Here is a 14452-nt window from a genome sequence, read left to right as displayed (position 1 = left end):
ATCTGATTACAACAGGGATCTACTCTTTAAGTTCTTTACAGTGATTTCCTCATCGGTCCTTTGCAGTTAGGAGTGTGGTGGAAACTGAAGCCTAACTCTGGGCATTGATTGTATTAACTTTCCTGCCTCTAGTCTGTCGACAATTATTTTTTCTCATTGTTTGAATACAAGATGTTGCTTCACAAGTTCTTGAGATCTTGCTTGAGAAATTAATTCTATTTATAGCATAGAGTGCCTTTAGTTCCTCCTAAAAAATATATCTTCCTCTAATGTGTTAAGCAAACACTGGTAAAAGCAGAATAGAACTCTCATTCTCTCCTAATAGCTTGTGCATGTTACACTGCACGAACTTGCTTACATACTTCATGTTTACAACTTTACTCAATCTTTGCAAACTAACCTTCTCATCTTCTATTGAAATAAACCAGATTGGATAGAGCAACTAGATGATGATAATGAAATCTAACTGCCATGCTCAGCAATATTTCAGTGATTTCCCAATCCTTATAAACTTGGAGTGCAATAAATAGTTCTTTGCCTAGTCAAGATTAAGATATTTTCAATGCCATTAAGATTAAAACCATTTCCAAAGCCTTCATCTTTAGGATTGGTGCCTTTTGAATCGTCCCTGATGCTATTCAAATGTCTTAGGGATTCAGATCTAATGAATATAGGTGCTGGCTAAATTATCCCTTCTTCCTCATCCAGATGAAAAAGTTGACTTATGACATATTCAGAAGATATGATTTAAGCATATATAATTTCTTTCCCTTGAGAAAGTATATGATGTTACTGTAGAATATTTATGATTTCGCCCTTTCTGGGTAACTATTACATAGTTTAGAGAACATTTGGTTTTGCAATTTATTTTCCTGTTCCATTCTGACTTGATTGATACGCGTGGGAATCCCAATAAGCAAATTGTGCTGTCTGATAAACATTTGTGTTAGTGTTTATTAATTTGTAGATAGTTACCTACCGTATATTTTATCCCTTTTGCTTCATTTCCTTTTGCTTGGTTATGGCTGTGATGATGTTGCCTTTTCTGTTTTACTCGTAGATTGCATTTTCAATGATACTTTAATTTCTTTTGCATGATAAGAAGTCTGACATCTAATTCCATTGTTTTTTAGTTGCAAGGAAAGGCATTTTGATCTCTTTAAATTTATGAATTCAATGGCTTGTATATTTTGCCATGATATCTGTACATGACAAATTTACTTGCCTAAACACAATAGAGGTAGAGAATAAGAGTAGGCAATTATTTTTTAGTTACTGTTTCACTTTTCTAATATATTGAAAATTAATTTCTGAATTCAGTAAAGTTGAACGCCAACAGAGTGGTGGTTGGTACTCTACGAGGATTTGACCAGTTCATAAATTTAGTCCTGGATGGTACTGTCTAAGTAAATGGCAATGAAAGAAATGAGATAGGCATGGTGGTAGGTTTTTCCTCTTTCTCATGTCGTTTTCAAATTTTTCAATGTCATATAAAATTAGTTAAATTCAATTTACTAGGAGATTCATTTGTTTTGTTTCTTATCTGCAGGTCATCAGAGGGAACAGTGTTGTGATGAGTGAAGTTTTGGAACCGGTCAATAGGTCATAATAATTTATTTTGAAACCTTTTCATGTTTGGGATATTCATGGGTACATAACTTTTGTAAGCAATGCACCATTTGTTAAAATATTCCAGTAATGATTTTGCCTATCTATTTTTGCAATGTTTTATTTTGAATGGATGTTATCAGCAAAGTATGGAGAGTATTCTTCCCCCCTTTTTTTATGCTTTTAGGAGTTAGAAGATGGCTGAAATAGCTGCACGGGAAGATGGCAGCAATGTAGACAACCGAATTTCACAATGTAGTTTATTTGCTTGATATAGTAACCACATCCTAACATGTTGCTTAATAGTAACATCAATTCTTATTGGCTGTGAATGCTTTTAGATGGTTGGAACAATTTCCTTATATTAAGGCTTCATAAGTTTGTGTGTGCAATGTTCTCAGGTAGCATTCTGATGATGTTATCTAATGTAGGTCCTTCATTTCCATATGGGTTGGATTCATATCAGCCATGCTTTTGCTATAAGGGCCATGCCATGTTTTAGGAGTTAGAAGATGGCTGAAATAGCTGCATGGGAAGATGGCAGCAATGTAGACAACTGAATTTCACAATGTAGTTTATTTGCTTGATATAGTAACCACATCCTAACATGATGCTTAATAGTAACATCAATTCTTATTGGCTGTGAATGCTTTTAGATGGTTGGAACAATTTCCTTATATTAAGGCTTCATAAGTTTGTGTGTGCAATGTTCTCAGCTAGCGTTCTGATGATGTTATATAATGTAGGTCCTTTATTTCCATATGGGTTGGATTCATATCAGCCATGCTTTTGCTATAAGGGCCATGCCATGTTTTAGTGCATGCTGATCACCTTTCTAGCTTTGAACTTAAATGTAGGATCTTTTCCTCCGTTTTTTTTTAATAGAAAATCTGTTTTAACCTTGGATTGGATCTATCAAGCATAGAGAGGTATCATTGATCAAAGACAATGTGCAAACCTCTCATTGTGCCGAGAGGTGCTCTCCAGCCCAATATGGTAGTGATGTTGTAATGTTTAACCTTTTGACTTCCTAGAATGACAAAGATGTTGTAATGTCCTGTCTAACATTTTTGGATTCCAACCCATGGTTTTTCCACATGGTATTGTTCTCTAATGTAGCCTATATGAAGGGTAATAATTAAACCAACCTAGATCCATCTCTTCACTCTAAAAAATGTTTGCACCTCAAGAGAGAGAGATTTTATCCCTCTTGGCGCTTGGTAGATCCGGAGCTAAAGATGGATATAGGCTAGCGGTATAAAAGAACGCCCAAGGGTTGAGATGGATCTATGTTAGTTTATTTATTTATTACGTCGTACGGCGTTCCCTCTGAAATGAACTTCCCTCTCTGCCCACTTGTCATTTTTCTGCATCATTAGATAATATGTTAGACGATTGAAATAGGTTTAGTCGTTCGATCAGAGGATATGATTAGTTAGAAAAAAGAGTTATTATGCCCTAACTGCCTTAACCACCTTACACACAAATTCTATCCCTCCCGAATGGTTTCCACTTCACGCAGTGGATTGCAGGCTGTGGGGGCTCACCCACTGCCTATGGGAACCACTATGGATCTCTCTATCACAGAACTCAGACTGCGATTCAGCTTGGTGCAGAACAGTTCCCGTCTGGATACAAACTCCCTCAATACAGTCTACCACAACTAATGGACCATCTGTGATTCTGAGGGTTACTGTGACTTCTGATGATTACGCCATTTTTTGTTTTTTGTACAATTACAAAAATGGATATGCATTGCTGGCAATTGGTATTTTCAAGAGCATGTGCAAGGGAGAATTGTGTTTTTGGATTGTGGGGTAGTTAGCATTGATATGATAATTTTAATGGTTCCTGATTTACATAAATGCCTAATGCCTAGAGCATTGGCTTGTGTTTTGGATTTGTTGTGCGTGTTAGGTTAATGTTACTACCTTATTTTCAATGATTATTGCTTCGTTGTCGTAAATGTTTGTCCAAAGGCAACTTTTTGACTAGGGTAAGAAAAAATGTTTTCCAGGTTATATGGATGTCTACCTGTGATGTTCTGAGCTATTTATCGTTATATAATGCTGAAGAATATACAACAACCTATTTTTCATTAAAAATGTGCCTGCTTGATTGTTAAAATCCGTTTTCCCCCTCCTTCTGTATGTTAGGGGTTTAAGGGTTAGTTGTTTTAGGTGGTTTCAATGTTTATGTAATGTTTTTAGGGTATGCAACCTATAATAAAGGTGAAGAAAACAATATCGAGCACTATTGCATCTATTACTATGGTGATGAGGCTATGAAATGTTAGTGGAACCTTAACAGGAATTGAAAGTTGTCTCCATGGACCATCTTTGTTTCTCAATTCTAAAATATTTTAAACAATAGTGAGTCCATTTGCCTCTTGCTGTGTTTTTGAGATAAGATAAGATAAGATAATTATGCCGTAAGGCGTTTCCCTTTGAAATGAATTGCCCCAGCCGCCGCTGTGTCCTATTGTTGATCGTGGATTTGTGGTGTTAGACGATTGAATGAATTGTGATCGTTGATCCAACACTAATCCAAAACTGAACGGTTAATGAGGAAGCGGGACGGATGCACCGCCAGCGAGCCATTCGTTTCGCAGCTGACATGTGCTTGGCTCGCACTGCCAACAAGGGCTTTGCCTGGACTCTAGCTCTGAACCTCCGCCTCATGCGCAAAAAAAAGACCATCACGATGATGAAGCAGAAGAAATCCTCCCTCATAACGCTGGCGAGAAAAATGAAATCGGCATCTTTCCATCGAAAATGTTGTAACTTCTCAGGTAGGAGCGGGAGCGGCCGAGGCCTTGAAATGCGAAGTTAGAAGTCTTGAATTCCTGCAGCCATGGCAGAACAGGTATTCCAGCTCTATTCCTTCAAGGCTTTTTATGGTTTGTTTTATGTATTTTGGATTTTTTAGGGTTTCCGCGGAAGAACAAGCGAGTTTCTGGAGTGGAGAAGATTTTGGTTTATTGAGCTCTTTCAGATTCATGTCGTTTTATGGTAGCTGTTGTTTTTCTTACATTTGTTTGGCCCACAATATCCAGTTTTTATTAAGGAAACCCTTCTTTTTCATCCTGTCTCTCTTCCTATGAAAAATGTGGGATTGGGGCTTAAGCTATTTGCAGCGGTTTTGTTTTGTATGACTCTAGCGCTGATCAAGGTGACATACATTGCAATTACCAGTTATTTCGCATTGAACTGCTGTCTGCCCTATTTAGAAAGTGAGAAGGTTGCGTTGTTTGTGGACAACATTCTGCATAGTCCCTCGTTCTGGCTATATGCAATAAGGCAAGGATCCAGGGCTTTAGTCGTTGGGGCATTCACTCCCTGCTGAGATTCACTTGAAATAGGGCTAATGTAGGGATTTGTTTCGTTGGAAAAGTTTTGTATGGTGTTTGTTTTTGTGTGGAATGGTTCAACGCATTGATTAATGGCCCAGATTTGATAAGTGTTTACTGGTTAGACCCTCGGTAATCTGTGTTGTAGAATGGCCAAAAGATATTTTTGGTCCCTTGTTAGTTTGGCTTGTAGGATTCGCGTTAAACTGTTTGGTCCTTATTTGGAAAATTTTGGAAATAACATAAATTAGTAGACAAAGTTTCCATGATGCCAACTTTATTCGGATCTTGTTAATAATAAAAAAAAGATATTCCAATGTGTTGGTGCCTTGAGCTGGTCTTCTTTTCTCCAGTTGTCTTACGAACGGCCAGCTCAGGATTTGCCCAAGACTTTTAATTTTTTTAAACAATGGGGATTTGAGTTTAGACTTTAGTACTTTTATCAAACGGGGTTCTTGATTTTGTCATGGTTCTTTTGCGTGTTTGGAGTTGCAAGCTAATGTTAAAGCTATTAATCTCAATGCAGGGTATGGGTATATATGTAATATTGGGATAGGCTCTCCGATCATCCATTCTATTATTCTATCACTATGCTCAAGTATTGGTAGATGGGTTTATTTATAAAAAAGCAGTTAACCATAACAAGCCCTTTTAATAGAAGCCAAACGCCTTTTTCCAATATTCTATGCCACTCTGAAGCTTGTATTTGTGGGTGAATAGTGAAAATGTTGTTGTTAGTATTGTCATTGTTATCAACTAATGGGACATCTCTGATACAAATTCCTTGTATTGTTTTCATAGATTGAGAGAGCTTTTCTAAAGCAGCCAAAAGTCTTTGTCAGGTAATCATATTGCAGTATTATTTGATTTTATTTCATGTTTAGAATCTTTTGATTTTCTTCTCTTTTGATCCTTAATTTATATTGTTGCAGTTCTAAGAAGTCTGGGAAGGGGAAATGTCATGGAAAAGGTGGCAACAGGTTTTGGAAGACTGTGGGTCTTGTCTTCAAGACCCCCAAAGAAGCTATTCAAGGTATGGTGATTAAATTCTGGGCATATTTGATTATTGCGATATATTTTGTTTGTATATATTATTGTGCATTTAATTGTTGTTTCTATTAAATTATCCATTTGAATGCCAAAATGCTTCCTTGTAGCAAGGTTGCACGAGTAGGAAGACACACCAGGTATAGAAATGGTGTAGTTGTTATGAATTCCCAAAATATTGTTTGTTAGTATGGGGGATCATGGTGCCATTTGAAATGTCTTTGTGCTTGCCAATTTAAATGTAACTTACTTGATCCATGTGTATTGGACTCTGGAGAAAATTCTAACACTGCCTTTTAGTTGTTTCCCATAAATACATTTGAGCTTGAAATACATTTTAAGTCTTCATACTTAAGACTAAAAATTGACTCCATCATGATAAAAACACAATTAAACCTATAAACAAGAGCCCTTTATAATTTAGTATAGACTGGAACAGACTTCTCATGCCCAATACGTGCATCAATCACTTACCAGGCTCACACTATGCTGCAGATCTTCAACTATCAATCCATATGAATTAATTGAATGTAGAATAACATTTCTTCCTTATTGTTTACCAGAATATATAGTGTCTGTGAAGTCAGGGATGTAGCTGTTGTGATTCAAAAATAGCTATATGATGAATCATCCCAATTGATACAATAAAAAAGCCTTTTTGTAGGATGTTTTGAATTCTTTGAACACATGTTCTGTAGGTCTCTGTAGCTGAAGAGCCCCTGTTTAGTAAGAACATTAGTGGTAAAAGTAGCATGCCAGGTATGGAAGTGCTTTTTGAGTACCAAATTCAAATAGCATAAGTAATGATGCAACAATCTTGTCTAAAGCTTTTACAATATATCTTGTGTTCTAAGACACCTTTTGAGCATTTTCAAAGAAGATAGGAATTCTCTTCATCATAGGTTTGCCAACAAAACCAACTTGCAATAGTTTTATCTCTTGCATTTACAATATATCTTGTATTCTAAGACACCTTTTGAGCATTTTCAAAGAAAGTAGGAACTCCCTCCATCATAGGTTTGTCAACAGAACCAACTTCTACTATCTGGTCAATCAGTGCCAAGGCAATTAATTAAATTGACTACCAGTAGGGAACTTAGCAAAAAATCATCAACTGCAAAGATAACCCCATGCTTGCCTTGTATCAGCTGTGGCCAACAAACAATCATTCCAGATGCAGGAAAATCATTTGCGGGGTTACTGTCATAAAAATAATACGGACTTGGTTTTCACTTTTAACTATTTCTTTACAGAGAAAGATGGTATTCTTTACAGACTCGATTTTGCTTTTAGTTATTTCTTTACAGAGAAAGATGGTATTCTTTACAGACTCTGTTTTGCATATCCGATCTTACCTGAAACATTCAAAGCTTTGGAACTCATTTCAAGAAGCTATGATACTCGGTGCTGAGAGGTAGTTGAATGATCATTGCCCTACTGTTTTTATTTTTAATATTATCTATATGCACTGATTAATTTTTTTCTTTTTCCTTCATCATTAACATATGATAATAAAAGCAAAATTAAGAATCTTAAGAATAATCAAGATGTCATTCTTATGATTAGTTTTCGTTTTTTCTTGATTCTGATACATGAACTAGAAGTTGTGCAATCATCTTGGTTTTATTTATTTATTTATTATTTTATTTTTATCTATAATTTTTAGTTTGGTCTTTCGGTTTCCACTGATTCATGCAAATATTTTCTGATTGGTGCATATTATTTTATATTGCTACAGTCTTTCTCAACTAGTTTTTCAATACACGTATTTGTCTGTGATATGTTTTTGGGTCTTTCTCCACTGGATTGTGTGAACTAGGTTTTCTTGGTTTTTATGTAGAGACCTACATCGACAAGAAGTGCCCATTCACTGGTATTGTTTCAATAAGAGGTTGTATATTAGCTGGAACATGTTACAGTGCTAAAATGACATGGACAATTATTGTCCGTAGGGACTATCTCCATTTTGTCAAGAAATATCAGAGGTAACTAGAGAACATTATAGTGAATTGCAATTATATTTCTATACAGTTCCATTTAAGTAGTAATTTTTGAATGTCTGCATACTTAACAGATATGAAAAGAGACATTCGAACATACCAGCCCATATTTCACCCTGTTTCCGTGTCAAAGAAGGGGATCATGTTATCATTGGGCAATGCAGGTAAATCTATTTATGGGAATATCCACTAAAACCTGTGACTCTTTTTTGTGTTTTTATTGGTTGTTAACATTTTATATGATTTGCTTGTATCAGGCCCTTGTCCAAGACTGTAAGGTTTAATGTTCTGAAGGTGATTCTTGCAGGTTCTAGCAGTGGTTCTGCAAAGAAAGCCTTCACTACAATATGAATCCGTTTTTTTTTTCTTCCATTAAGTGTGATAGAGTGGGCTTCGACAGAGTTGAGGGTTACTTACTATTTTATCATTTGGTCAAAATTAATTTTGTTAGTTTAATCCTTCTTTTGGTTACTGTGTTGAATTTTGAAAAAGATGTACGGCGCATGTTTACTCTTTGGTAGTTGAAAGTCCACCGTTCTTGGATACTTTTGTTTTGGTTTTAGCATCCAGTAAACCTTTGAAGGCATATTCTTCGAATATATATATATATATATATATATATATATATATATATATATATATATATATATATATATATATATATATATATATATATATATATATATATATATATATATATATATATAGATATATATATAGATATATATATTTTTCCAATAGCCAAATATGACGATGTCATATTTATTTTATTATATATGGCAAGGAGTTTCGCTTTTAATTATTTCTTTAGGAGGTGACATTCATGTGCTTTAAGCTGTTGACTTGGTGATAATAAATATTGCTATCAAATGATCAATACATCTAACTTTTTTGGATTGTAGGTTTCTGTGGAGAGGTTTTTGAGAGATTGTATTCGGATAATCCACAGTATTCATCATTTTCTTTTTGTCGACGTTTCGAGTCTAGAGCAAGACTCATCATCAGGACTTTGATATACAGAGAAGAGAAAAAGATCTGAGATAAAATGCAGATCCGATTCTTTTCTCTGTATTTTGACCCTTGTTTTTTCGAGATTTCGTATCTCTTTCCAAGTATCCCCTCCGTACAGGGTAACGATTTTGGATTGCAGGTTTCTGTGGAGAGGTTTCTCAGTATAACTTTGAATTTATGAAGGTGCCTAAGACAATCTAGTTATATGTGATGGTTGCCAATAGTATTTCATGTGAAGATGTTGAAATTTAATTCACACAAGAGGTTTGTAATGTGCGTGGATTTTAAACTATAGGAGCTACAAAGAAGGATTCTTGCTGAGTTTTTTGTACTGATCGAATATCAAGGGTTCTAGGCATTGTGAATCCTCATCATTATTTTGATGCTTATTCCATTTTCTATATCACTGGATGCAACTGTCTAGGCTTATTTTGGGGGCTTATGCGAAGTAAAGTTTACGGGCATTCAAGGGTCAAGGGTCCTTTCGGATTCTTTACTGGGCCACTTTAATACAATATTCTCTTATTCTCGGATGAAAAAAGAAACCATACAAACAATTTTAGCGAATGCCCAAAAATTTTGAGATGATTGAAAGACGACTGAAAATAATGAAACAGTCATGCCCTGCGATTTTACTAATTTAGCTGATGTGTGTTGATGAGGCGTTGTGCAATTAAATCTAGTTAGTATCAGTATGCATGGCCGTGTGAGAGAATCTTAGAAAGGGGATGGGGGGTTCTGATATCCAAATTTGATGTCTAATAATGTGTTAAATTAGATTATTTCTATAATTACCAAATTAAGATGATTGATATAATTGCAATTATTAAAGCATCGAATATGTCTTATAAAGAAATTATTTCATATTGTTGTGTATAAAGAAACTTTTGTGATTGAAATTATTTACTTTGTATAGATTATTTTAGCTTGTGATTAATCAAAGGGCGAATCGTTTTGGATACTTGTGATGGAATCAAAATATGATTGTATAGTCATTATATTCTAGGCTATTTTGGTCAGAGGGAATTGTTTTGGTAATTTGTTATGGCATCATGTATATATATTATATATGATAATACTCTTTTATTCAATGTTTGCCTCTATACTTAATTATCGACCAGGGAATCATAATAAGTAGAGCTGATGCACTATATGTGCTGACAATAGATAAGTTATGTTGTCTGCTGCACTATGGTTTAGATAGTGAGTATTACAAACTAACACTTCATTTTACAAACTGTAATTCATTTCACCACACAATTAATGAAAAACTGGTAATTTGTTATGGCATCATGTATATATATTATATATGATAATACTCTTTTATTGAGTGTTTGCCTCGATACTTAATTATCGACCAGAGAATCATAATAAGTAGAGCTGATGCACTATATGTGCTAACAATAGATAAGTTTTGTTGTCTGCTGCACTATGGTCTAGATAGTGAGTATTACAAGTTAACACTTCATTCTACAATTTGTAATTCATTTTGTCACACAATTAATGAAAACTGGTAATTTGTTATGGCATTGTGTATATATATTATATATGATAATACTCTTTTATTGAGTGTTTGCCTCGATACTTAATTATCGACATGGGAATCATAATAAGTAGAGCTGATGCACTATATGTGCTGACAATAGATAAGTTTTGTTGTTTGCTGCACTATGGTCTAGATTGTGAGCATTAAAAACTAACACTTCATTCTACAAACTGTAATTCATTTTGTCACACAATTAATGAAAAACCAGACAATGCTCAAGTACCGCAATTGAATATTCTAAATCAGGGAACAAGTTCCTCCATTTATAGGCTCATGAAATAACAAGATGCATCTAACTTTGTTTCTTGTTACTCTTAATCAATTCAATGCGTTTAAACAAGACAGTCAAAATCAGTACAGGAAATATGAGTCTTCACTAATGGTGCATGTAGGTGTATGGTGAGATCTCAAATTTTATCTGACGTGTACTTCAAACAGTTAATCATTAAACCTATAGCACAAATACAATTTGAACTATGAAAGAATCACTCGTAAAATAAAATTGGAAAGACTAAACTATTTAATAACTTAAATAAAGGGAAAACTTGCCTTGATGGCTTCGGTGGGCCCTTGCTGATCTACTAGGTAAGCTAAAGAATTACAGCGCTAAGAAGTAAAATAACACATTGATCTTAACAATTGTTGTTCATATTATTAATGAAAAAAAGGATTACAATATCAACATTACAAATCTCCATTTATAGGCTCATGAAATAACAAGATGGACCTAACTTCGTTTCCTGTTACTCTTAATCAATTCAATGCATTCAAACAAGACAATCAAAATTAGTATAGGAAATATAAGTCTTCACTAGTGGCACGTGTAGGTGAATGGTGACATCTCAAATTTTATCTGACGTGTACTTCAAACAATTAATCATTAAATCTATGGCACAAATACAATTTGAACTACGAAAGCATCACTCGTAAAATAAAACTGGAAAGACTAAACTATTTAATAACTTAAACAAAGGGAAAACTTGCCTTGATGGCTTCGGTGGGCCCTTGCCGATCTACTAGGTAAGCTAAAGACTTATAGCGCTAAGCAGTAAAATAACACATTGATCTTAACAATTGCTATCATATTATTAATGAAAAAAAAGGATTACAATATCAGTGTTACAAATCTCCATTTATAGGCTCATGAAATAACAAGATGGATCTAACTTCGTTTCCTGTTACTCTTAATCAATTCAATGCATTTAAACAAGACAATCAAAATTAGTATAGGAAATATAAGTCTTCACTAGTGGCACATGTAGGTGAATGGTGAGATCTCAAATTTTATCTGACGTGTACTTCAAACAATTAATCATTAAATCTATAGCACAAATACAATTTGAACTACGAAAGCATCACTCGTAAAATAAAACTGGAAAGACTAAACTATTTAATAACTTAAACAAAGGGAAAACTTGCCTTGATGGCTTCGGTGGGCCCTTGCCGATCTACTAGGTAAGCTAAAGACTTACAGCGTTAAGAAGTAAAATAACACATTGATCTTAACAATTGCTGTTCATATTGTTAATGAAAAAAAGGATTACAATATCAGCATTACAAATCTCAGAGTGCTTTGTTTCCAACCTAATCTCCCTTCTTGGATCTCTCTGAAGACTAAGAGATTAACTATTAACCATTCAAGAAAGATTTTGATTAACCTAATTGTTCGACATACCTCTCTTTTATAAAGAAGAGGGTCGTTACCATAATCTGTGTAATGAAATTGAAATTACATTTGTAACTTTGTCCTCATGACACGAAGTGCATGAGGAGGAAGTGGATCTTGGGTAACCAAGTAAATGAGATGTCTTCAACAACTTCATTGGTTCCATAGTGGATTGTTTGCTAAAGCACTAAGTCTGAAGATGAAGTATGGTACTGGAATCAGACAGTAGACAATGGAATATAGGTACCAGCATTGAACAAAGAATATGAGTACTGGAGTTAAAACGATAGAACAATTGGAGCAGTTGGTACCAGAATCAAACTGTGGAGCAATTTGGTTACTAGAATCAAACAATGGAATGGTTGTGATGAGCGCATTAGCCAAAAGCTCGGGTAACGGGTCAAGTGTTGGATGAGTGCACGCGTGGTGAGAAAGATCGTTGAGAACACAACTATTGCTCAAGTACTAGATAGGTGTGTAGGTGGTTGACGAGTGCAAGATTGTCGAATGAGTATTGGATGAAATACCGGATCGCTGAGCTTCCCGAGTACTGGAACGCTGAACTAGCTGAGTACCAAAATACTGAATTGATAGAGTATCGAAATGCTAAACGAATCTGGAAGAGTAGAAAATCCAGAGATCTATGAGAACCAATCAGAGAAATTAGAGTAAAAGATCAAATAATGATATTTTTACTATAATTTTCTTATAGTGCCGCTAATCAATGCCAATGGCATGTCCATGTTTATTTCAAAATGATTTTATGTATCTAACATCATCTACAATATAATCTGAAAGATAACCCATCGATCATAACAAACCATAGCAGCTAGATTCTTTTAATGTCTTAAAAAAAACCAATGGATGCAACTTTGTGAGAGAAAAATGGCATTGCCACAGTAATATAAATCATAGCAGAGATCTTCATTCATATATATATATATATATATATATATATATATATATATATATATATATAGATATATATATATATATAGATATATATATATATATAGAGAGAGAGAGAGAGAGATAACGAGTATGTACTATAGAGATTTATTTATCTCAATGATAACTTGAGATTTTTATCCCACGCTGCATACGATTTCAATGTATGTAAATGAAAAATTAATAGATTAATTTAATATTAATTTTGACGGATTTGATTACCTATTTTTCCCCACTCTATGCTATTCTTCCCCACTCTATGCCTTACGACGTTTCCTTTGCAACATAAGGTGCAAATGCTAGTATAAATTTGAGTTACGTTATAGTGAAAAGTTATAAAGGGTTTTTGCTATAAGGTAACCGTGATTTTTTTTATTTTTTATTATATATATATATATATATATATATATGTTTACCCATATTTGTTTGAAGTGGAATATTTTAAAGATCAAGGAAAAGAAATGATCAGTTATGAACGTAAGAGCTTTGGTGGGGATTTTTAATCGAGGCAATAGCTTTCATCATAACCAAAAAGTTTTTATTAAGGGAATAATTTTAATAAAACCATAACTTTGATTTTGGTTTGTGTAAGAATTTTAATCAATTAAAAATTATAAAAAATATAGGGATTTTAATTGATAAAAGAATTGTGAAAGAATTTTTATTCATATAAAAAAAAATTGAACAAAAGAATTTTGAGTAAGGAAGGAACTTTTTTGGTAATGTCGTGAAATTTGTGTTTCTAAAAACTTTTTTATTTTTTTTAGAGGCTATGGGATGATTTCATTTAAGAGGAGACAATATTAGAGACTATATTATAAGCATGGAGGAGAAGAGCAAAATCTTGTCCTTGTTAGCAAGATGAAGAAGGGCAACAAGAAATGAGGGCTCAAGAAGGGTTGCAAAGGGAAAAAACTATAATTTAAATTCTTCTAGCTAGGAAAAGGACATGAGCTACATCAAGTGATTAAGTGTCAAATGTTTGGGTAATTGCTTCCTATCTTCATGAGAAGGAGGGGGAGGCTAAACAATAATAGCATATGCAATTTGCACGGAGTGCAGACACATCAATAAGAGTATATGAGCTTTCGTACAAGCTTGAGACACACTTCTTTATGGTCTCACACCTATTATTTAACATCATATCTATTGTTGATTTGTATTGTTGATTGATATGTGAATAGTGTAGCCTCTAAACATATAACCTATAATAAGAGGGCCTTCAACAAATTTTTGGGGCAAGAGGCAAGTTGTAAGAGTGGGATCCATCTCATTCT

At 34.1% G+C, this 14452-nt stretch overlaps 1 protein-coding gene and 1 pseudogene across 2 annotated transcripts; both read left to right on the top strand.

The window, feature by feature from the left end:
* The first annotated feature begins 1176 nt into the window (after window positions 1-1176).
* On the top strand, window positions 1177-1951 carry LOC149213463 (putative small nuclear ribonucleoprotein G pseudogene; annotated as a pseudogene). Its single transcript, XR_016250041.1, has 3 exons — window positions 1177-1183; window positions 1321-1442; window positions 1550-1951. The product of XR_016250041.1 is annotated as a putative small nuclear ribonucleoprotein G pseudogene (transcript).
* Window positions 1952-4312: 2361 nt separating this feature from the next.
* On the top strand, window positions 4313-8601 carry LOC149213462 (small ribosomal subunit protein uS17z-like). The gene is made up of 6 exons (XM_089390761.1): window positions 4313-4473; window positions 5759-5799; window positions 5890-5990; window positions 7845-7989; window positions 8079-8168; window positions 8262-8601. The coding sequence occupies exons 1-6, from the start codon at window positions 4462-4464 to the stop codon at window positions 8353-8355; spliced, it is 483 nt and encodes a 160-aa protein (XP_089246887.1). The 5' UTR covers window positions 4313-4461; the 3' UTR covers window positions 8356-8601.
* The last annotated feature ends 5851 nt before the right edge of the window (window positions 8602-14452 follow it).

This window comes from Pinus tabuliformis, chromosome 1_1 (assembly GCF_031772625.1).
Source record: "Pinus tabuliformis cultivar Carrire ecotype Pingquan chromosome 1_1, CPIR1, whole genome shotgun sequence".
NCBI lineage: Eukaryota > Viridiplantae > Streptophyta > Pinopsida > Pinales > Pinaceae > Pinus > Pinus tabuliformis.
This window is presented reverse-complemented; position numbering and strand designations above follow the sequence as displayed.

Excerpts from the sequence above, each read along its gene's own strand:
- LOC149213462 (XM_089390761.1), top strand. Across the intron at positions 5,800-5,889 it reads CAGCCAAAAGTCTTTGTCAG|TTCTAAGAAGTCTGGGAAGG; the intron begins GTAATCATATTG and ends ATATTGTTGCAG. Across the intron at positions 7,990-8,078 it reads TTTGTCAAGAAATATCAGAG|ATATGAAAAGAGACATTCGA; the intron begins GTAACTAGAGAA and ends CATACTTAACAG.